This window comes from Podarcis gaigeae, assembly GCF_964106915.1.
Source record: "Podarcis gaigeae genome assembly, chromosome: 3".
Taxonomy (NCBI): Eukaryota; Metazoa; Chordata; class Lepidosauria; order Squamata; family Lacertidae; genus Podarcis; species Podarcis gaigeae.
The window spans coordinates 61,806,052-61,831,299 of NC_139680.1; the positions used below are offsets into that span (position 1 = coordinate 61,806,052).

The following is a 25,248-nucleotide window of genomic DNA, read 5'->3' on the forward strand; positions in this document are numbered from 1 at the left end:
TACCTTCCACTCTAGTGTCAGTACTAGGGGCGGGCAAATCTGTCAATTTCAGTTTCAGTCAGTTTCTTATTTTTTCAGTCTCACATTCAGTCTACACCAGTTTGTAATTTTTTTTTTTTAAAAGACCCTCATGAAAATTAATTAGCGTTTTGGTGCAAATTTCTCCTAACATACATATGCTTGTATGAAATTTCGCTGAATTGAAACACTATTTGCACAGTAGTTTCCAGTAAAACAATGCATTTTTAAATGTTTTTTTCCCCCATGAAGTGCATTTGTATGGACACTTTACCCCAGCATATACATACTTGGCTGAAGAACTACTTTGCACCATTCAGAGAAGGATGGGTATGTTTGGGTTTGTGCATTGTTTTGGAAAGTGCAAGTTATGTAGGTTCACCTTTAAGCATGAAGTGATTCAAATTCCACCACCATCCTTACAGTACAGAGGAGAAAGGGAGAAGCAAGGCTCACTTTGTAGACAATCTCCTGAACCCATTTTGTTTCTATGAATGTCTATATGCCACCTGCAAGTCTCTGAATATCCATGTGGGCTTTGGAATTTCCTGAAGTTTTGTTCATGGTCAGTAAACCAGCTCTTCATTAAAAAAACAACAACAAACTTTGGGGAAAATCATTTTGGGAGTTTTTCTTTCTTTCTAAGAACCTGGGGTGTCTTCATTTCAGATCTTGTTCCATATTAAACAACAACCCTAGCTCCAAAATCCGATTTCAGTCAAACTAGTAACCGAATATAAACAAGAAAAACAAGTCTTTGCACTGGTTTATTTACTGCAGCTAACAAACCACATCTGATGAGCTGTATAATTTGCTCCAGCAACTGCTGCCAAAAATAAAAAGCTGGGTCCTGCAATGCAGCACGTTTCTGAGGAATACAGAACTCTGCCTTTTCCCATCGTGTAGCATCCTCTGTGTCTTTGACTCTGCGGGGTGGGAAATGATACAGTGGGACAGTTGACTGGTGCCATAAGCCTTAAAGGGCAACCTGAAAGGATAGGTGCCACCCCAAATCCCCTTCTGTCATTAAACTAAATTTTAAGTTTTTTTAAAAAAATGCCGTCGTTTAGGATGTTCTACTGAAAAGCTGACAACACAAGCAGCAGAAGAGCAATAAAAATATATTGGTCTGGGTGGCTCCACTGAGAGATAAACTGAGCACCCTCAAAATCCTCTCTTTTAATGAGTGATCTAGCTCTTCCAGTAAACTCTGCCTTTTCTGTTACCATTTGTTTGGCAGAGTTATTTGATACTTCTAAGAAACGGATCCCTTTTTAGTTCAGTGACCAGAACAGGAACTATTCTGTTGTGTGTGTTTATGTATTAGACTCCCCCCCTCCCCATGGAGAAAGACATTCCTGTGTAGCTGTTTCTTCTCCCCCGCCCTCCCCGCATGCTGGTTACAAAAGGCTTAGAAAACAAAACCACCCTCAAACAAGCTCAACAAGCAGAAATACAGGCAATAGAAAGTCCTGATATAATTCGCAGATTAAGTCCGAATGCTTGCAATAAGTTCTCCGGTGCTGATTTGGCTGGCGTCTCTCACAAACATGGGGTTGCTTTCTGCACTACTGACAGCAGGGCATTAGAGAGAGAGAGAGAGAGAGAGAGAGAGAGAGAGAGAGAGAGAGATGTGGGTTTTTTTTTTGGTTATTAAAAGCAAAGTCTGTAGAAGGGAGTGGATTAGGGAAGAATGAAAGGTCAATGATTTTAATTCTACTTCGCTGAATTCAAATGTTTGAAAGGATATATTCGGCGGAAAGGTCATGTCATGGAAGGTAAGCAGCTTGTCCTAAGGTTTGCAGTGGGATAAACAAAACGGTAGCTTGCCTGGGATGTTTGTGTGTCAAAGGTAACAAAGAACCTGCTCTTTTTCTTAAAGCCTTTTAACCCTCTGCATACTCCCTGGGATCATAGCTGGAGTTTAATGGCAACAGGCTGGTGTTTGCTTTCGGTCCCTCCAAGGTTCAGAGGCATTAGCTCTGACAGTCACTATAGGGCCTGGCCAATATTACATTTCTCACTCGAAAGCTTCAACCACCAGCTGTACATCTTTTGGAAATTCTTCGCCCTCTCAAGTCTTCTTACTCTGACAGAAAATGATATTTTTTTAAAAATAAAAAATGTATGGAATGCAAAGAGAGAGGAAAACATGTACTCAAGGCAGGGGGAGGGAGACCCAATGGGAGAACCATTTTGCTATTTGTTCATGTAGCCCAGTACAGTGGATGCTTGGGTCGCGAACTTGATCCGTGCGGGATGCATGTTCGCAACCTGCAGCAGTGCGTCTGCACATGTACGGGTTGTGATTCTGTGCTTCTGCACATGCGCAAAGTGCAATTTAGCACTTCTGCACATGCACGACTGCCGAAACCCAGAAGTAACCCATTCCGGTACTTCCGGGTTTCGGTGGTCCGTAACCTGAAAAAACGTAACCTGAAGCGTCTGTAACTCAAGGTGTAACTGTAGAGAGCCAGTGTGGTGTAGTGGTTAAGAGCGATAGACTCGTAATCTGGAGAACCAGGTTCGCGTCTCTGCTCCTCCACATGCAGCTGCTGGGTGACCTTGGGCTAGTCACACTTCTCTGAAGTCTCTCAGCCCCACTCACCTCACAGAGTGTTTGTTGAGACCGCTTTGAGACTCCTTCGGGTGATAAAGCAGGATATCAAATCCAAACTCTTCTTCTTCTTCTGTATTGTCAACCTTGACTGGTAGCAGCTTTCCAGGGTATCATACAGAAGTCCCTCCTAGATCTACTAGGAGATGCCCAGGATTGAACCTGGGACCTTTCTTTGCCTTCAAAGTTTGTGATCGATCACTGAGCCATGGCCCTTCTCTCAGGTGGCACAAAGTGACGACCAAGTTGATGCTCCTTTTCTGCCACTGACATTCATGACTTACTTTCTCTGTGCATAAGAACACAAGGACAACCCTGCTGGGCATCATCATAATCATCATCATCAACAACAACAACAACTAATTATTACTTAAACCCTGCCCATCTGGCTGGGCCTCCCCAGCCACTCTGGGCAGCTTCCAATAGGGTATTAAAAACATGGTAAAACAGCAAACAGGAAAAAAATTCTCTAAACAGAGCTGCCTTCAGATGCCTGCTAAAAGTCAGGTAGTTATTTATTTCCTGGACATCTGGTGGGAGCGTGCTCCACAGGGTGGGCGCCACTATCGAGAAGGCCCTCTGCCTGGTTCCCTGTAACTTCATTTCTCACAGTGAGGTCCTCAGAGCTGAACCTAAGTGTCTGGACTGAACGATGGGGGTGGAGACTCTCTTTCAGGTATACTGGGCCGAGGCCGTTTAGGGATCAGCATAAAGACCTAACAAGCATTTTGTTTTGACAGTGGCCAACCAGTTGCCTACAGGAAGCCATCTCCTACTCCTCTGCCCTGAGAGCCCCAACATCACTAGAGTAAAAATGTGCAGCACAATTTTCAAAATATACACTATATGGAGATAAATCAAATTTTCAGAGCTGCTCAGTGCTTTCCCAAGTGGTTTAGCAACCAATCGCTCTTCCCAAGGATCTCTGGAAACTGTAGCACTGCAAGGGGAATGCAGTTCTCCTAACAAACTACAGTTCCCAGGATCCTTTGGAAGACACTAAAGTGGCAAAGCAGTGCTTTCCATGTATGGTGTGAATCTGGCCATTTGAATTTGAACCTGATTTTTATACATCCAGATTCAGGACACAGGATGCTTCTAGACAGAGCCTTAATTTGCAAACGGGCCTTTGGCATATTGCAATGGGCCCTTCACAAGAATTAGATTTACCCGTTTTGCCCAAGAAAGGAAAAACAAAACAAAACAAAACACAGGCTGGCATTTTGAGGCTAACAACAACATGTGAATGTTGCAAAAACAAAACCAAAAACCCAACAAAAACAGTGCATGCCTGGGGAGCACTGATTCCACAATAAACAATCGTCTGGAACATCCCTAGCCAGAGCCTCTATTTTTATGCAATGTATTCTTATCAAATGAGTAAGCTGTACATTGTATGCACGTGGAAAGATTGTTGATAATTTTAATGCATATTTAATGTAAATTGCATATATATATATATATATATATATATATATATATATATATATTCAATTCAGGGGTTTACAAATTCTGTAAAATAAAAATAAATACTAAATTAGAAAAAAAAAACCTGCACTACAAGCCTATCTATTCAGAAGTAAATCCCATATAAGGTCTGTGTATATGTTACCAGCTTAAAATGAAGCTATGTCATTCTTTTTCTCAGTGTGGATTGGAGCTGGCGGGGGGCAGGGATACATCGAAATGCAGTATTTCCTACGAAACGACAGAGTAAATGCAGGATATATATGGATTGTGGCTAATGTTGTGTCTATACAGACAACGACCGATTGACGCACGTCCAATTATGCACAACTGCAGATGTGTGCATGGTGGTGACCCAGAAGTGCTGGTAAAGGGGGTGGAATGGGGTGAGATCAGGGAGGAATGGGAGCAGGGCAGGGCAGGGCAGGGCTGTGATGGGGCAAAACGGGGCATAGTGGGTTTATGCACACTCTGTTTTTGCACATAATGACCTGGAATAAAACCCCCGCACCAACTGGAGATTGTCTGTACTGCTTCCCAAACTAGCCATAGGAGTGCACTTGAGTCAGAGTAAATAGGAGTGTGTACATAGCCTAAGACTGCTGCCTAACTCTAGACATGATATGAGCAAATAATTGTTTTGAAGATGGACAAGAAAACGATTATTTAAACCACACCTGTCCCACACAATGAAAGTCAGATCTACAGAAAGCAGAATCAGTCTCCACAGTACATTTTACAGAAAGAATTACTCAATCGCTATGTTTTGGAAATACAGCTGTATGTTTTTTCTACAGCGTGCCAAAAAATGGGATTTTTAAAAAAAATTTAAAAAAATAAAAACTGCCAGCTAGGAAACATTATTCTGTTTGTTCAAGAAGGAAAAGCAGCAAGCGTAGCCAAGAATTTCTGAGTAAGTTACAGGATGGTTCATTCTCCTTAAGAATTGTTTTTCTCGATATCTAGTAAGGGTAGATAAAAATGAATCTGGCAGAGGTTTTGTTGTTCACCCCCCTGGAGGGCCATTTGACTCTATACACTTTTGGTTCCTAAATGTAACGTGTCTTTACCCAGGAAAGACAAAGAGAGACAAGTATCCCAACAAATGGTACAATAAAACTTCAAATTCCACTTCTGTCATGACTCAAGTGATGAAAATTTTAGCAAAAGCCTAGACATGCAATAAAGTATCATCAATCACACACCATTATTTCCCATCTGGGAACCCAGGATACAGACAAATCCTGGAAATCTCTCAACAAACATACAGATTACAGAAATGCTAAGTATTTCATCAGAACCTCTTATGCTTAATGTTTCTGGTAACTGCCTTGTATAGTAATGTGAGTAGAGACCCCTACTGTACTGAAAAGCACTGTGTGATTCCGTCTCTCTCCTCTCCCTAAGTTCCCATTCTACTTTTCCCTTCCCCCAGCTTGGCTGTTATGCAGCGTCAATGCATGATCCGTTGTCTACAACCTTAAGCAAAACCACGCCTTGCTCCAACTCCCGAATCCTTGTGTAAAACCCTTCTTAGCCAATCCCTCCGTGTGAATTTCTCCTTGGATTATTCTATCTCTGATCATCAATGTTTCTATACCAAGGACCTTTCTCACAGTTATCATCAAACAAGGAAAGAAAACATGCTCTCAAATAGCCACAGGGTCTTTTAGAGCAGTCCCTAAGAGATAACCATTTTCTCTCTCTTTGTTAATATGACCCTGAAACATGCTGACTAAGACATGGTAAATGGGGAGTGTGTGTGATTAGATTTTAATGCTCTTGGGCTGAATCCAGCTAAATCTACTAGGGATGGGGGGGGGGAGGCGAATTTGGTTCAGTTTGCATTTTAATATGAACCGATTTGATTCCTTTTTCCCTGAAACAATAAGTGAACTGAAGTGAAGCTACCTTTGGAATTCACACTTCTCTGAATTTTGCAATTCAATTCTTCAACAACAACAACAAAAAGAATAGTACAAAGATGTGTATATTAGAGGCACTATAGATAAAAATGCATACAATTGTGAAAACACCATACAAAGATTGCATTGTAAAAATTGCTTGTAAAAATATGTATATTGGGAAAAAGGAACACTAAAATGCTGAAGTTTTTCGAGGATGACTTAAAAAACAAACAAATTGTTGTGGAAATGTGGCAAACTGAAATCAATAATGAAAATAAAAAAGAAACTAAGGGAAATTGAAATTGACAGGTGTGTGCATTCTAGATGTGTGTCAATCCACAGAAATGAATGAATGTGATTACAAATGAATGAATGGACACGACAATAGATCTACTTTGAGTATGGTTTTGTTGGATACAACCCAATGCAACTTCATGCCATGTTATACTGCACGATATAATAATGTTCAAATGTAACTCACAGTTTCCCATGTTAAACTTTGGAGGGGGTGATATAGAGTGGGAGTTAGAGTAAACTCATGACTGTTTCAGGATTTAAGTAAACCTACTGACATTCTGTGGTAGGCACAATTATATGCCCTAACACGAGTTCAGTTGGGTTTGGAATGAAATTTCTATCAGCTGTCCTCTATTTTTCATCCAGCTCACTGCATCAACTTCAGCTCATCAGAATACCAGAAAGTAATGCAATCTCCAGTGTTGGAGAAGACTATTGGGAGCAATTGTGTCAATAGTCCTACTCATCTTATTCTTCCACAGTGAAAAAAGAGCCTTGACCTGCCTTGCTCTATTCACTGGGAAGTTCACCAGGGCTATCTGAAATCCATCCCAGAACATCAACCCATCAGAAATCCATCACAGTCCATCAACTAAGATGAAAGTCTAACAGGCTTTTATTTCGAGCATGCTGCTTTATGGAAGGAGTAACGGGCAACTTACAACTATCAGAAGCAATGCCTAAACACCTTACACGTGCATTGCATCATTAAGATTTTGGGCATGACATGGCGGGACAGAGTCTAAACAAAGATGTTCTCTTCCAAGCCCTCAGTCCCAGCATGTTCACATTTCTGCCTCAGCGATGTCTACACTGCCTCAGTCATGTACACAGGACAGAAGATGGCAGGATCCCCCAGGGCATACTCTATGGGCAGCTGGCTTCAGGTACTAGGCCTGTTGGCAGACCAGCTCTGCATTACAAATACAGTGGTACCTCTAGCTATAAACCTAATTCGTTCCGGAGGTCCGTTCTTAACCTGCAACTGTTCTTAACTAGAGGCGTGCTTTCACTAATGGGGTCTCTTGCTGCTGCTGCGCCACTGGCACATGATTTCCGTTCTCATCCTGGAGCAAAGTTCTCAACTCGAGGTAACTCTTCCAGGTTAGCAGAGTTTGTAACCTGAAACGTTTGTAACCTGAGATGTTTTAAAATTTTAAATAGTTCAGCTGGAATATCATCACTGACCTCAATAGGAATTGTGACTGTGAAGGCAGCATTTCACAAAATAGCCCCTGAGAAGTTATGTAGGCTCTGTTTTTTTGATCTCACCAGCAAAAACAATAGAGTTTGTGTTTCTACCAAAACATGAAGAGAACCAGTGTGTGGTACATTTGCTAAATTGCTGTTGATAGGCTGGGCTGAAATTGCCATTTAGCTATTAACTTGCTGGAGCACTTCTGGCAGTTACTGGTTTAAAGTCCCTCAAGTGTAAAATGTAAGAGTTGGTAGGATGACCGGCAGAAAGGCCATTGGAAGGAGGCACAAGTGTTGCAAGATCAGTGGGGCAGATCTTTTGTTTTTGTGTCTTGCAGCCACTTCTGCCTAAGGGGATATCAAGCTGAGAGCCAAACAAGTCCTGAGGTTAATTCAGTCACTTTAATTAATTCAGGTTGGGTCCACAATGTTAGGCAAGCTCTGGGTCAGACTGGGAGAGTGTTGTGTGAAGTGACTTGAAGTTTCCTATGAAATTTGATCAAAACAATCATGAGATTCCAACAAGCCAAATAAGACATCACATGGGAAATGCATGTTTCAATCCCCCAGTTTATTAAAGGCAACCTCAGGAGTAGAAGAATAGCAAAGGGAGGGGGGCTGCATAACCCCTTCCCTTCCAGTTATTTTCCCCCCTATTCAAAATGATTACTCAAACTCATTTTCTTCCCCTGGGGTAAAGATAGGGGGTACCAACCAACTTCTAACCATGAAAGGCAAGCGTTGACTGGACCTTTCTGAGAGTCTTGTCCTTATCCTCACACCACAACAAATGGAACCAGTTCCATACAACCCGACTCAACAAATTCAAGGGATTTGTATCAATGCAACATCAAATTCAGTATGAATGCAAACAATATTGCATTTTAAATGTATTTCAAATGTGTCATAGAATCCCTTGAGGACTCCTTTCTTGGGTCTGAATTCAACAGCACTTTAATCACCTGGAACAGCTCTGCTGATGGCTACTTGAGGATACAATTGCGGCAATACAGCCAGCTTTTGTTGTTGTTGCCATCACTGCCATGTAGTATGCATGATAACATACTCTTACTTATGTTTGGTTACAGTCGTTATGATTCTTGCACCACTTACATTCCAACGGCCATCTTGCCTGCTTTATTGCTCACAGATCACTACAATACCAGGCAGCTGAATGGGATCCACACGGCGGGAAAGGGCACTTGGGAGAGATTGTGTCGATAGCCCTTGCCACTTCACCATTCATAATGAGACCAGGGTCTCACTATGGAAACTCCCCAAACACATTCAGGATTCAAACTCTGTAGATGCGTGGGGAAACAATTGGTGGCAAGTTAGGTACACACCTTTGTCAAAAGGCTAAATGTCAGGCAACAGAGGCAGTTGCTTTGCCTTTACTTTATCATATGAGCATGTGCGAGTTAAAGTAGCAGCATGTCAGGGATGGGGAACATCTGGTCCTACAGATGTTGGACTACAACTGCCATCATCTCTGAACACCAGCCAAGGTGGCTGAGGCTGATGGGACTTGAAGCTAAACAACACGCAGAAGCATGTTTCAATATAAGTAGCATGTAGACATTCCACAGCATGTAGAAAAAAAATCGATGTAAGGGAATAGTGGATATGAGATGGAACAATGATAAATTAGGAATGGTGTTTGGGAGACGCTGAGGGAGTGAGAACAGATGTGGGGATAGAAGCTGGAAGTGTGAAAAACAAAGCAAAGGTTGTGGGAAGCTCCAAGGATGGAGTTTCAACCTTAAAGTTGATCAGCCAGTTATATAAAAGCCAATTTCCAGGCACCCAGGCTCACAACACAGAGAATGGCTTGAAGGCCAATGACACAGTTCTGGCACTGAAATTAAGAAACTCTGCATAGCCTGGATAGGAGACTATCTGAGAATCAAAGGAAAGCTGCACTGAGCTCTTGGGAGGATTGACAAAAATATATGATTGTAGTAAATATTATTGCTCTGGCAGGAAAGAGCACGGAGTACAGACTCAGGCCTGACACAAGCTTGAATAGCCAAGAGTAGAAGGGGCCAATGACGGCTGGAGTATGGATGACAGCCGTGAATGCTTGGAAGCTGGAAAAGGGAATGAGATGTTCTGTCTGTCTGTCTGTCTGTCTGTCTGTCTGTCTGTCTGTCAGGTGCTGCAATTGCTACTATCCTCAGAGGAGTGAGGATGGGAAACTTCTTTAGGAATTCAGGAAGCTGATTTGAGAATGTGTTTTCTGGAATCCTCCTGCAGCCCAGAGACCTCTCCTTAACAGCTTCCAGAAAAGGGATAGATAGCCTTCAGCACATTTAATGGGGGTTGTTCAGAATATCTTTCCCTGGACATCCTGTGATATTTATTTATTTTAGCTTTAAGCTGCTAAACAACAGCAGGATAATGGCAAACACTTCAAGGGGGGAAATTGTTGTTCTTGTAGTGTATCAGTACAAACAATGGTGAGTCAATAGATAATATTTTAATGTTAAAAGTACTTGATGGCATTCTTTGAAGCGAGGCACATTCTGATAGTGAACAGTATGTGACTTGCGGTGTTTTGCACCAGGCTCTGTTGGATTGCTGCTGAGCACATCAAATGAGTTGTTAAGTGATTTGTAGAAATGTTGTTGGAAAGCAGTCTGTTGCCTAATAAACACATTAATAAGTGAAGGATGGCCTCTGTTTTTTCCAATACTTGTTATGCTTGTGGGTTGCTGGAGGGGACTGGCAAAACAAACAGGCATTTGGCTATGAAGGGATGACCTTCCTTGCAAAGAATTTCAATCTTCTATCTCTGCTGTGGAATGAGGAAGGAATGCTGTTGTATCAGAATGGTAAGATGGGGGAAGGGAGCAGTCTCTCTCTCTCTCTTGGGGCTCCTATTGCTTTCTGGAGAGCTTTTTTTCCCTAGGAAGGAAACTCTAATTACTAACCCTAATTTTGATGCCTGGGAGCAGCTATCAGGGAGATGACATAGAACAACTGCCAAATTCAGCACACTGCAGAATTACACAGTGATTTCAGGACTGCAGTCTAGGATTCAGGCTGCCAGATCCTGATTTTGGTGTGGGATATTAATACCCCTGGGATGGAGTTCCTAGGTTCTCTTGCCACTGCCTTTATGAGGCCAATCCTAAACCAAGGCCTTACAAGTAGGGATTGACAAATCAGCCCAGAGGTGCCAACTTGAATAAAATAGGGAGGGGGGCATGTAAGATCACAAGACCTGAGGCACACACAACATTTGAATGGCAATGCCCATCAACTTGAGGGAGGGCAGCCCCCTCAAATATTTTATGGGGGTCAAAGGGATCTCGGCTCCTAGGAGTTGGCTCCTATGGATCAGCCTAAGACTATTTTGTTTTACTTTTGCGACCACTCAATCACAGGTCCATCTTGTCCTCTGTGGATTTTTTTTTTTAATTACACATATTAAGACACACACTGACACACATTAGTGTACACATTTTCCTATGCATTTCCCTCAAAATATGTGTTTTTCAGTGCATTTTCCGATAAAACACACATTTGGTACAAATAGTAATCATAAAATGCTTACTTTTGCACACCAAAACCACATTGCAAAATTTGGGGGTATCATTTGACTGGGAGTTGTGATCAGATCTGCAAAGCAAGTTCTGGGGTGACAAATGGGGTTAGTTTGCTGAGAAAAGTGGACTGAATTCATTCCTGTTCCATCTCTACCTATATGTGGGCAAATATTGACACAGCCAAATGCTTAATTCAATACAAATTACAATGTTAATTAAGTGCTGACTTGTATGATATAGGCACAATTTATTATTAATATTGTACTCCGTATGAAATAAATCTAACCATGAACATAAAACACCACCACCAACAGATGTGTTGCTGAAAGAGATAGCCAAAACAGCCAGGCCAACTCCACTAAGAAATCAAGAGCTCCGTTGGATCTCCAAAGGTCCATCTAGTCTACTATCCGGTTCCTAATAGTGAACACCTGGATGCCTCCAAGGAGCCCTCATGCAGAACAGGATCGCAACAGTTCTCACCCGTGTCAATTCCAAGAGACTTGTTTTCACAGGTATACTGATTCTGTAGAGCATGGATGATAGAACTGGTATCTATGCTGGTTGGAGATAAAAGGCTTCTCCTTCTGCTTGCTTCCTTTCATCCTATGTCAATTGTTTATTTTTTTTTAAATATAGAAATAGTGATTCAATAAAAAAGCAACTTTCCTGATGTCAAAAAGGAGTCAACATATTGGGTATTATCCAGTGAATAGTTCCATTTGTGCCATGCTTTAGATTTGTGCAACAGAACTTCCCCTCCCTCTCCTCCCTCTGTGTGCCTTCCCTAAATTTGCTCAAGGGTTTGAGGAATCTTCTGAAGAGATTAAGGGGAGAGAGAGGAGAGGGAGGGCAGGTTCTGTTGCTATTTTGCGTCAGGAGACAAAATGTCTTGGGCCCTATTTCCATCCTGCAACTCTGTGATTTATCTCTTCCTGGGAGAGCTCATGGTTCTAAAAGTCATATATAGTGGTGCCCCGCAAGACGAACGCCTCGCAAGACGAAAAACCCGCTAGACGAAAGGGTTTTTCTGTTTTGGAGGCACTTCGCAAAACGAATTTCCCTATGGGGTTGCTTCACAAGACGAAAAAATCTTGCCCCCCGGCGGTTTTTTTTTTGCTTTTTTCGCCCTTTTCCTAAGCCGCTAAGCCGCTTATCAGCTGTTCTGCTGATAAGCCGCTTAACAGCTGATCGCTGGAAGCCGCTTGACAGCTCTAGCACTAATCCGCTAAATTGTCAATGGGCTTGCTTCGCAAGACGAAAAAACCGCTAGACGAAGAGAATCGCGGAACGGATTAATTTCGTCTAGCGAGGCACCACTGTACATGTCTTCAACAGCATCCAATTCCTCTAAAGATCATGTACTAAATTGTCTCTTGTCTCCACCATCCACAAAGTGCACAAATGGCACACTGATACATAGCAGGCATGAATCCTTGCCGCTCACTGGCCGACGCACATGGAAACAGGTTGTTCACAGGCTCTGAAGTTGATAATGGAGAAGATGTCACAGCCACACTATACATTTAAAGTGCATGACTTCCCCCAAATAATTTTGGGCACTGTAATTTGCTTCTCACAAACTGCAATTCCCAGCACACTTAACAAACCACAGCTCCTAGGATTTCTTTGGAGGAAGCTATGTGCTTTGGATGTATGGTGTGGATGTGATGAAGTCTTCCAGTGTCTCTGTAGCATTCTGAAATGCAGAGCACAGAGTGTAGCAAGCTCCCATGTAGCCATGCCTTGAAATGAGCTCAGCCTACAATCCTTTATTGTGCAATTTTGAGGAATTCTGAGCTAAGCTGATCACAAGATTCCGTTTTCTCCCAACCCTTCTGCTCATAATGATGGGCAGTCTTGCTACCATGAACTTCTTCCTTTGTATCCCAGTCTTGCCTGCCAGGCAGCGCAATGTATGTCACATACATTTCCTTCTTGACCCTTCTTGTCCTTTCCTTAAGTACTTCTTATGTTGGCGAGATAAAAGGTAGCACTGTTCTAAAACCCAAGCGCTGCAGCTTTGCTATGTAAAAGGACATTCATTTGAAAGGGGAGTTAGAAAATAATGATCTCATTAGAAGAGAGTTTAGCTACATAGGGCTTCTCCTCTGTAGTGAAGATTAAACAGAAGCTAGGAACAAACAATAGTCATTGACACATAGAACTCACAGCAATATTATTCTCTCTTTTTCTGCCCTTTAAGAACACCGTCAGAAATTGATCCTCTCAACACTGAATGTGTTCAACAAAGAAACACCAGGAATGTTAACATTTGGGGGGAATTTTAAGCTTGAAAGATTAATTTTATCTTGATCTTCCAACACATTCCCCGGGCTGCTGTTTTTAGCTAATTATTCATGACAACATTTCTATAACATTTTCAGTGTCTAAAGTGCTTTGCGATCATCTCCTTTGTCCTTACAAGCCTGTAAGGTAGAGCACTAATAATCCCATTTTATTGGCCAGAGAATACAGAAGGCTGTATTAAAGTTTCTCTACATGATTTTATTTCTCGAAGCACTAAATCTGTACGACGTATTAGAGATTAATTCTGGAGCTCCTTGTTTCCTGTTTACATAGGGAGATCTAATCCACATTCAATGAAAACTTTAATACTGCTAGTGATACAGAGCATAGCTACTGTACCTTGACTTTCAATTACATTAAATCCCATTATAATCACTTTCTTTATAACAAATCCTCTTTTACACCTGAAATGCTCCTCTCCCATGAGAGCATTGCTATAGTCTCCCCAATCAAAAACAGTATGATTCTAATGGAAATGCACTAACTGCACACAGTACTGGCATGAAAGGACTTCAGCATGTTCTCTACAATGAAATTCAATGATGTATGGAAAAAAAGAAAAATACTCTAGACACAGCTAGCTTCATGTTAGATGTCTTAACAGAGACCATCTACATCGCTCTGTATTATCTTTCAAAATCATCTTGCATGGATAATCATTGCTGTCCAAAGACAGGTCAAGTACAGGTTATCTAAGCACTGTTATTACAGAGTTGAATGTTTTTTTGTGAAAATGGAGGTGGGAATTTGAAGGCAGTTGTAAAGATGACCTGTGGCGTGAATAAACTCTCTGAAGTATGGGAAGAGATGATGTTATGGGAGAATGCAAACATGCCTGATGCATATTCATATATAAGCCATCATAGATTCACACTCATACATAGAAATTTCATCTCACCTGAGGAAACAACTGGAGCCAGTTCACATATTTACCTAAAAGTCACCCAGTGTTGATTAATAAAGTGATTTTTATGCATGTGTGAACTGATCCTTAGGAATCTTTACAGGGGTATTGTAATGCCAATATCATTATGCACATATCATAGATTGAGAAGAGCTGAGACGGTGAAAATTGTTGCTTGTCTAGTGCTGAGGTGCTATGCCACTATTCTCTGCCTAAATCAGGGCTAGCCAAAATTGTGCTATCCAGATATTGTTGGATGCTGTTGAGTCACAACTCTCACCAACGGTGACCATTGTCCATGCTGGCTCAGACTGATGGGAGATGGAGTCCAATGACATTTGGAAGGCTACATGTTCCCCATTTCTGATGGGGGAGATTCTGGGTCTTATTACTTTTTTTTTTTTGGTCTTGAGTTAAGGAGAAAAATGTAGAGGTTCCCCACCTGATTCCCCCCAATTTTAGCCAAATGGTGTCCTCCCTATAGCCTCCTAGAACATTGGCCTTCAACTGGGGGGTTGGGACCCACTTGTGGGTTGTGGTCTGATCCAAGATGGGTCACAACAGGTGCACTATCACCATAGTAAATGATTAATAAAGGAGTCCTCAAATGCATATTTGGGTTAAAAGTGGGTTCTGGGTCTGAAAAGACGGAAGATAACCGTTCTATAACATCTATGGGGGACTGTCAAGAAAGGTAAGAGAAACATTAAGTGCTTACTCTATAAATAAATCATCTCACCTTGTAAAATCCAATTTCCTAATCTGCTATTTGGGTAATTAACAAGGAACAGAACCAGAGGCAGGAAACAGAAGATATGGCACTAGGGAGATAGTTCTAGTAAAAGGTTGAAGAAACACATATACACATGCAATATGTTATCTGAATGGATTCTCTAAAAAAGCATCAATTTGGAAGATGTCCACTGGATGACCAATGTTAAACTGTTATAAGAGGACACATCTAAATTAGCGAAGACCTAGGTCAAATTGATGACATCAGGACTGTGACATTTCAACTTTTTTTTTTCTTTTTGCATGAAAATAATGGCTACATGAAACATCAAAGTTTTAAAACAAAATCTTAAAATTGCCCTGGTTCTGCAACACTCCACTCAACAATTGTGTGGCATCTCCCAGTTTGTAGGGCTAAATCTGTACCCATGCACCAATCATTTTGGAAAGGAAAATGAAAAGGGAAATGAAGCAGAGAATGTTCTGCTGGTGTCCCCTCAAAGCAAAGTCCTCCACAAATTTCAGTATCACTCATTTCTGACATTCTTTTCTGTCAAATTCCCACAGATAATGATCTTGGAATAAAAATAAAAAGGGCAAAGGAAGAAGGGATGTCCTGTAAAGAACCAAGTGTTCTCTTCACATAAAGTAAATAATTTGGGGACTATAAATAGAGATAAATTTAAAAGGCTTGTGTAAATAAGCTCAGCGTGCTTGGAAGAACATTAGTGAAAGCTGTTTGATAAATGTTTAATTTAAATGGAGTCAAAGTTAAAATCCCAGAAACTACAGTTTTATGGATTCATTAGATACCTGGTCTGCAATTTCGTAGCCTGCATGGGCACAGCAGATCTCTTAGAGCTGGGTGAGAACCTGTGGCCCTTGAGACTCAAAACCATGGTTGGCCTCTTGTGCATCTGGAAGCTCCAGATGCATGGCCATGCCTTTACCCTAAGAACAGAGACTATTCTTTGGGGGTTGTATCCGATGCCATTCCTTGCTACTCCAATGCTTCCTAAGCTAGTTGTGTACATTAACTTCAATGAGTCTACTCTGAGTAGGACTAGCATTAGTGACAACGCTGGGTGTCCACCTTTGTTTGATGGGTGGCTATTTGGTACAGAGTCTTCTCTGTAGCGGTGCCCTGACTATGGAGCCTGGCACCTACTGTGATGTTATTTTGGTGCCAAGTGGAGACTTTCCTCCCCCAGTTTTAAAATGTGACCTTTCTCAGTCTTGCAAAGGGTCCACCACCAAATTGTGTGGGGGTACTGTTGCTCTCCATGGTGCTGCAACCACTGCACCCCAACACAACCCGGAGATAGACCCTTTCCAAGCCTCCTCGATTGCCTTCTACATGGAGAGCAACATTTCATTCAAACAGTGCGAGAATCTCAAGGCACTTCCAGACTGCTGCTATTTTGGGGTGGGAGTCAATCACATACCAGCAAATTCAGGTTGTGCAATTACAGTTGACTGGGAGGTATTGAGGTATTGAAGTTGACTGGGAGGTATTGAACCCGCTTTCTCTGAACACCTGACTTTTTGCAATAGGGAAAATGTTGGGGAAATGCAATGGAAATGTCACCTAACATCCTCCACAAAATGAATTACTCAGCAGATAGACAATGATGTCTAACCCCCCCCGCAACCAATGACTATGGAGAAATGTTTCCTTTTATAGAAGACAGTAGGAAGTTACTGCATATGCGTTCCTTAGGTTGTGTGCCAAAGTTATAGCTTGCAACTGACAAACGGAGAATCAGAATTCCTCAAACATCATATTATATTTAAATATTAGAGGTGGGATATGGGAAACACAAACTTGTTCTTTTAGCATGGGCATCAGGTACATTTTAATTCCATCCTTTGGTTTGAGGTTGGTGACTTGTCACTGTGCTCCACTCTGCCCAAGAGAGATGTTTTGCCTGAACCTAGAGGTAAATGGCTGAGACAAGAACCCATTGAAATGAATTATGTAGCCAATTCTTGTTAGACCTACATTCCTAGCAGAGACAACTCTCTCTCCCCCCCTCCCCAAACTTAATTTAGCCTTCGAAGTATTGTAGTGTTGAGAAATTCTTAATTTTAAATTTCACTGCTCTACAAATCCCAGCATTTTGTCTTTTTAGATGGTGCAATCAGGATGAGTACAAAAACAGCAGGATTCCACCCCCCAAAATAAAAGAACTCATTCCATGGCTTACAGAAATTAAGGCACAATTGAATGAAAGATAAATGTTTGTTACTTAACTTTTATCTTGCACAACTGAAAACCGCTGAAACAATGAGTAACAAGGCTAACTGCATCATTTTTGTAAGCAGATTGCTCATTAATGAAATTCATGTTCTAAATGGTTTCTAAGAACGAGGTTGCAACCATAAATATGCATATTTGGAAATAAGACTTAAATCTGGCTAGCACTGGGTAGCAAAGGTAGTTTATGTAGCTTTAGGTTTATTGCTTGACTGGTCTTTTAATCAGAAAACTTTCTCTTCTGATATGAGATCAAGAATTCCAATTAAAGCCAATCTTTCCCTGAGCCTCAGGGGCCAACATATTTTTTAAAAAATGAAAAACAAACAATGGTTGCATTTTGTAATATTCCTCATCCCTGTTATAGAGCCTTATAGCCTTTGCCAAGAGGTCAGTTGTATGACAAAATACACTTCCAGCCACCAGATCAGAATCGATTGGCAGCTCCCCCCCCCTGCAGTGCACAGGTTGACAACCCCCAAGGTGACCTATAGAAACACTTTTCTTGACTGGTTATGCAGTATATGATTCTGCACTGAGATGCAGAAGTGCATGTGGTACCATTCAATATTCAATATATTTTCCTTTAATGTATACTCTAGACCAATTCTCACTTGAATAACGATGTACTAGATTGTCGAATTGTAAGATTTTGGGTGTGTAACCAAGCTTGTAAGCAAAGTTCCTAAAGCCAAAGAAGACCTCGACTGACTTAAATATGGAGAATGAGAAAAGGAGGCTTCTGGGAGGAGTCATTAACAGCAACAATTCTATACCTGTTTACTCAGCAAGATCTATGGAGATTAAAGGGGCTTTCTCCCAGGTCAGTGGTCTGGGACTGCAGACAAAAGAAGGAGCCACACCAGACAAATGCATTCTCCTGAAAGACCCACAGGATCTACTTTATAGAATAATGATTACTAATATTGTAACAATGACATTTGGAAAGCTCATGGTGTTTCTCTAACTGCCCTCTGGGAGTTCTGAAACATCCTGCTGATTATATATATATATATATATATATATATATATATATATATATATATTAGTGCTGTTGACATAGTTTACATAGTTATGGGGCAACAGGCCTTGTTTCCCACATCTTATTGGCAGTGGTAGGCTATGTGTACATAATGATGTCCTAAGGCACCCTGTGTACTTTGCTACCCATCCACCCCACCACTTGACAGAAGGTTGGATATGACAGATGATCATCAGTTGAAGGAAGGGGAGTATACTGGTTATGTTTAGCCTCTACCTCCAGACCATTAATCAGCAGTCAATAATTTTTTAAGGAGCAAATACAGGATGCAAAAGCATGGTGTGTGTACTTTCTGCAGTTAGATAAAGCATCTGGTCACACCCACAACATACTTTTAAAGCCCTGTGGTTCCACCTTAAGAATCACGCCCGCCCACACAAAAAGAAAAGAATCGTGGAAACTGTAGTTTGTTAATGGAGCTGAGAGATGCTAGGTGACCTTTAACAGACTACAGTTCTCAGAATTATTTGGAGGGTTGGAGCCGTGACTCTTAAAGTGAAATAAGAGTGCTTTAAATGTATTATGTGGGTTTCCAGAACTCTCTCTTAAATACTCCGAGGCAAATCTCAAAAGGTGATACATAAATGGAAACCTGTTGCTACACAAGTTGCCTTTGCTGTCTTGGAGCAATAAATGCAATCAACTCCTGCAGAAACACCATTAATATATACAGAATATGGCAAAGAGTGAACCATTCATGTCCTATTCCTTTCAGCCTACTGCCTACATTTCAGTGGATTGTCCCCACAGTGAAAGCTCATAAAGCTTGCAAATCTAAAGTTCAGACAATATTTGGTTTACTAAATTCAGAAAGGCGAAAAAAAAGCAATTGGAGTAGATATTTGGAGAGTAAACTTTTTTCTTTAAAAAAATTATAAAATGAATTGTTAAGTATAAAGGTAACAAACACAAACTCAGAGAGTATACAATAGGATAGTTTGGTTTGATACATGATGAGGTAAGAGTTACCGTATTTTTTGCTCTATAAGACTCACCTTTTCCCTCCTAAAAAGTAAGGGGAAATATGTGTGCGTCTTATGGAGTGAATGCAGGCTGCGCAGCTATCATACAAGCTAGAACAGCAAGAGGGATTGCTGCTTTCACTGTGCAGCGATCCCTCTTGCTGTTCTGGCTTCTGAGATTCAGAATATTTTTTTTCTTGTTATCCTCCTCCAAAAACTAGGTGCGTCTTGTGGTCTGGTGCGTCTTATAGAGCGAAAAATACGGCACTTAACCCCCCCCCCCATGAACATACTCATTCAAGTTGCCACCTGTCTGTCCTGATAGACAGTGGAGTGCGCTTGCATTAGCGGCACTGAAGTGACTTCTTCAGAGCAGAAGCCCGCGCAGTGCAGGTATATGAAGGTCCTGGACAGCCCAGATGTCAAGATCCATCTTTAACCTCACTGATGTGGTCCAAAGGAAACCAGAGCAATACGTTTGACTCCTGCATGGCTGCAGGAGTTGCTGGAAGGTGCCATCCAACTGTCTTAGGGATGTCACTCCAAATTTGTGTGGAGTTTACTCCATGGCATGTTTCTTCTTCTGAAGATATCTTGCGAGGCAGCAGAGGTTTAGAATCAGGGTTTCCCTTCCCTTAGAGAGGCAATCTTCCCAGACTGATGAGCCCCATCTGCCCTGACTCAGCCAAGTATGATTAGGGATTTAAAAGTAAGCAAATGTGAATCAAACCCTCCCCTCCTCTGGGTTTTTTGTTTTGTTTATATTATAAAGTGAGCTCTCCAAAGGCAATGGTATGATATCAATGGGTTCTTTTCCCAATGGCCAATACTGACAATGACTTTTTATTATTTTTGTTGGAGTTCTGCAGTGATTAAAAAGGTCATGTAAGGAAAAGACCAGGATCCCTTCTGAAATGATACATTACCTGAAATGTATCAGATAATTTAATGTAAAATTATCTGATACATTAAGAAATCCCTGTGCATTCAGAAATGGAACAGAAAATACATTTTGTATTTTAAGTAATGCGACTTTGGAAATAAAATCTTAAGCATTTTCATAATTGTATATGTGCTACTGATTGGAATTTTATGGAAAGGACAATATCCTCCAGAGAAGGGAACTAGATTACTGAGCTAACATTTTATGATTACTGTTTTTTGTGTGTTAATACTATTAGGAAATACATAGCTTCAACCACTGAGGTCACTTCGAAGGTCAACAGAAAGAATAAATAAATACATAATAGGCACAGACTGAAACCATTTTATTTTTCCTTGGTCAACATCTAGGAACAAGACTTTTAAGATCTTTATCATACAGATTTTATTCACATGAAAAAATCCATTTGCTGCCAGTGTGAACTACTAGATCAAATTAATAGCATTATTTACTTTAGCAAGGCTTGGAGAATCAGAGGTATACAGGGGAAAATTGATTTTCTTTCTTTCTTTCTTTGTACTGATTAGCCATGGAATCTCCATGTTCAAAAACAGATGTCTGAGAAAAACAACTAGCAAAGGCCATCATCTTCATGCCTACCTTGCGCGCTTCCAGAGGAAGCTGGCTGGTTGCCAATGAAAACAAAATGTTGGACAAAATAGACCTTTGGTCTGATCCAGCCAGGCAGTTATTCTGTTCTTAAAGCATCCAGTGAAAATCAAGCTCTAGAAATGTACTTGGGGTGCTTCCAGGTGAGCGCTTAATTTGCAAACAGGTTGTTGAGAGATTTCAAACAACAGACCCCTCCCCCCCAAGTGCTGCTATTTTCCAGGAACTGTCCTGGATTTACAGAAGCTGTCCTGGTATCTGATTTGATCCCAGAATGTCCCGCTTTTCCTTACGACACCCCTATTTTCACCAGAGAAATGTTGGAAGGTATGCAGTTCTGTGACTCCGGAGCCAAGGAGATAAGTAACTATGTAGCCTTTAGAAGACATCTAAAAGCAGCCCCGCATAGGGAAGTTTTTAAATGTTTAAAGTTTTATTATGTTTCTATATATGCTGGAAGCTTCTCAAAGTGGCTGGGACAACTCAGTCAGATGGGCAGAGTACATGTAAAGGGTAAATCCAGATTAAAGAAGGTGGTACAAGATGGCATTTCATTTTGATACTAGTGGGGTCATGTGGATGTTGCAAAAACACAGCCACCACCTTGACTGCATGAGAAACACCCATCACGCAATGAACAGCCATATGGAAGCACTCCCAGTTAAAAACCTCATCAACAGTCCAAAGATGAAAGAAAAACGTCTGAGAAATGCTCAGGTCTAGGCCTTACAGTGCCAGTAGAGCATGAGTGGGAGACCTACTGCTTCAGGGCTGCATGTGGCCTTTCTTGAATTTCACCCAGACCTCAGCTTAATTTTATATGGGTGACCAGGAGGTTAAACATGTGGGGTGGGGGGGAATGTCACACAGAGAGAAAGACACCTCATTTTGGCTCTGGCCCTGGCCCTGACTAAAGCCCTTGACAATGTCTCCCAAAAGAATGAGGCCTTCAACAGGAAAATGGCTCCCTGCCTTTGGACTATAGCTGCCTCTCAACGTACGATCCCTGCATTTGCCTTATGGATGCAATACTTAAGGCAGCATTCTATCAGCCTCTTGCCCAAGGGCTGGCAAGGAGCTCAGGTAGATGGTAAGTGGGCCTGGAGGCAAGTATGGATGGGTGGGAAGTTCCTCAGAAACAAATTAGTCAGGCTAAGCTCCATGGTGGCACACGTGTTTTTGAATGCGAAAGTCCCAGCTTCGATCCCCGGCTCTTCCAGTTAAAAGGATCAGAAAGCAAGCCATGGAAAAGACCTCTGATTCAGACCTTGGAGAACTGTTGCCAGTCAGAGAAAACAGTACTGGGCCAGTTGGACAAAGGCAGATTCCAAAGGTATGGCAATAGCATTCAGGTTGTATGTGTTGATGTTTGTGACCAGTCCTGGTTTGGTGTTCTCAGTCTGGATATCCCAGTTCATTAGAGCATGGTGCTGATAATGCCAGGCTTGCAGGTTCAGTCCCTGTATGGGACAGCTGTACTGCAGGAGTTTGGACTAGGCCCTCAGGAATCCTTCCAACACTACAATTCTATGATTCTATGAAAAGCCCCCTTGGCTTTTCATCTCTGGCAAATACTCTGTGCAAATGGTCTAAGGAATATTCTGACACGAGCACAGAGACATGCTTTATGGAGGGGGGAAACAGTGCATTTGAAGAGTTAAAAGACATTAATGAATTAAATATCACACGCCTACATTCAAGCTCACTCTAGGGATATTGTCTTTAACATCAAAACACTTGGAGTTTTAGTCACGAATGAACATATTTCCAGGAGAGAGAGAGGTGAAATAATAGAATATAGGCAAAGATTGATTCCTGGCTGCTCTAGCAGGCTGTGACTGACCCTTTCAAAGCAGCTGCCTACATATAATTTTGGAACAACTCTGGGAATCTCATTAAGAGTTGAATTTCTGGGAGCAATACTATTCTGCCCCAGAAGGTAGAACAACACACACACACACACAAAAGATATCATCAGCTCTGCAAGTTGAGCACAGTCAGAAAATGTGTGGAAGCTGTTTTTCTTACCTCTATGTGACATGGCAACTTATTCTGCTCACCGTATAAAATAAATCACAATTGTGCTTCATTTTGCTGGTCCGCTAACAAATAAAAGCAGCAATTGGCTACTGAAATGGATAGCCCTGGTTTGTTTGTTTGTTTTAAAAAGGCAACCTAAATGCTATTTCTCTCTTTCTGCTGAAAGGCTCAGCTAAGTCACATCAAGAAGGCATTCAAAGATGCATTAAAAACAGAAAAAAGAATAACCCAACAAACAATGCATCATGAAGTAGTATGAAACATATGCATATCATATAAAAATCAGCCAAAGGGTTACTATGATACTGGTGTTCAAAAAATAGCCTTGAGCCACACCATTTGTGATCCTCATGGCACACCCCTTTGGAGGGTGTGTGTGTGTGTGTAGGTGTATTGTGTACATTCTTTTGTAATTCATTGGATTGCTTTGTAGATTTTTTTTACTTTTCTTCCCCCTTTTCCTGTATGCACCCCATGACAGTTTCTCTGGTTTGCAAAGATATCCAGAGGACTCAAAAGCTTGGTGACACTTGTTGAATACAATACCTGAGTCAAATAATCAACATCATCGTATTTCTCTGCATCATAATGCTCTTCCATGGTAAACTATGCTCCAAGTGGCTCACAACATTGAGATGTATACACAAGATAATTCTTTAGCATAAGAGGTCATGTAAAAAAATGACTAAGGAAAGCATTTCATATCAATAAATGTACAATAAATTTAAACAATCCAATAAGGTCTAACAAGAAAAATACAAGATTATGGTCCAGGACAGCAACAGATGTCAAGAGTGAAATATTGAGTTACTGTTGGGGTCAAGAATTAAATACTACTAGTCCCCAGTGTGCACAAGCAACCTTTGTAGCTGGAGTCAGTCAATGCTGCAGCCTCCCAGGCCAGGTAGGAAATGGGCCAGAAAACAGGCAGGGGCTAGTACTTGTGGAACAAGTACTAATTGTGCTAATAATGAACTCATCCCTATGTAGCTAGAATGGCTCCATCTGCAAACAAGGGCAAGGTCTGAGCATTCTTGAGAAGACCTTTGCTGATGCTGAGAAGAGAGTTCCCCTCAAAGCAGAACCAACTTTAAAAAAGGGAATTTCCTTAGGACTACAGCAGAGGAGCAAAGGGTTAAATTCCCTTGCTGTGCCTCCTGTGATCCCACTAATTGTCAGCCCCCCTCTTAGCTAAGGCAATTTGCATTTTTAAAGACCTGCATGTTCCATTGTTCCCTGCAAAAGCCCATTTAGCTTCATTGTAGCATGGCTTTTAAGGATACAGTGTTTGCCTGAGATTCAGATGTGACAACTGGGGATGGAGGAGAAATTAGACTCAGTTTGCATGCAAAGGCAAGCCTATCCAATTCTTTGAAATTCACACTTCTCTGAAATTTGTGATACAGTTCTCCAGCCAAACAATATTTACAATATATTGAGGAAAAGTGTGCATGAAAATGAATATATTACTGAAAATAACGTAAGAATGCATTATATATGGGGAAATTGCTTTGCCAAAATGTATTTGTGAGTCAAAGGTGCATACAAAAATGCGTTTATTAGGAGAAATTTGCACTAAACTGCTGGTGTATTTTTATGAGGTAATGGAACTACCCCCTCCCCCAGCTTCAAAGCCCGCCTGAATACCTTTGCTAAGTCTCCCAAGACCTACCTCTTGTGAGCTGGCATTTGGGGCTCAGGAGTAGTTCAGAGAAAGGTGTAGGCATTTCAGTGAATTTAATGAAATTTTGTTCTGTTTTGCTTCCCCCATCCTTTTTATTCGTTTTACTCACCTCATTCCTTCACTTTTGCATCTATCTATCCATCATCATTAGTCATAATCAGGCTTTACATGAGATTTGCGACTGAAACAGTTCTTAACCCACTGAGGATAGTTCAAGAAGAACTTTAATTTGACATAGCCAAATTACAGAAGGGTTGTAAATTAGTCGTGGAGCAGCTACTTTGCATGCAGGACATCCCACTCCTTATCCACAGACTTCTGGAGAGGTGCTATCAGTTGGTGTAGACAACACTGAACTGTATGGGGCACTTGCTTGACTTGGCATAAGCCAGCTTCCTATGTTCATTATGGGGGAAAAAATCTCAGGGATGATAAATCCATCAATGCTTATTCATCATTTAAGTTGCATAGAAAATTAAAATTAAATTGAAAATTCTCTTGTTGGGGTTTTAAACAAGCACACTTTCCTGGCCTGGCAAATAAGATAACACACACGCGCACACACACACACACACACACACGCCATTTTACATCCACAAGAAAAATCAGCTTAGAATAGGGAATAAACAAACACACACACACAGGTACTAAAAGGTTTATCAGCAAAAGCATATACCAACAAGAAGTACTGTTAGGGAAACAAGTAATTTG

At 41.2% G+C, this 25,248-nt stretch overlaps 1 protein-coding gene across 10 annotated transcripts in view; it reads left to right on the forward strand.

Moving 5' to 3' along the window:
* Positions 1 to 1,472: 1,472 nt before the first annotated feature.
* Positions 1,473 to 25,248, forward strand: part of LOC310841135 (uncharacterized protein) — a 98,743-nt gene continuing 74,967 nt past the window's right edge. For 7 of the 10 annotated variants that reach the window (XR_014562362.1, XR_014562363.1, XR_014562364.1 and 4 more), the window contains exon 1: positions 1,473 to 1,796. Coding sequence is in view for 4 of the 10 variants with exons in the window: in XM_083731742.1 (XP_083587868.1) it covers positions 1,753 to 1,796 (44 nt within the window). In the remaining 6 variants the exon portion in view is untranslated. Of the gene's footprint in view, positions 1,797 to 10,242; positions 10,338 to 25,248 lie in introns of those variants that run through there. The other 3 variants (XR_014562365.1, XR_014562366.1, XM_083731739.1) reach the window with 1 other exon arrangement.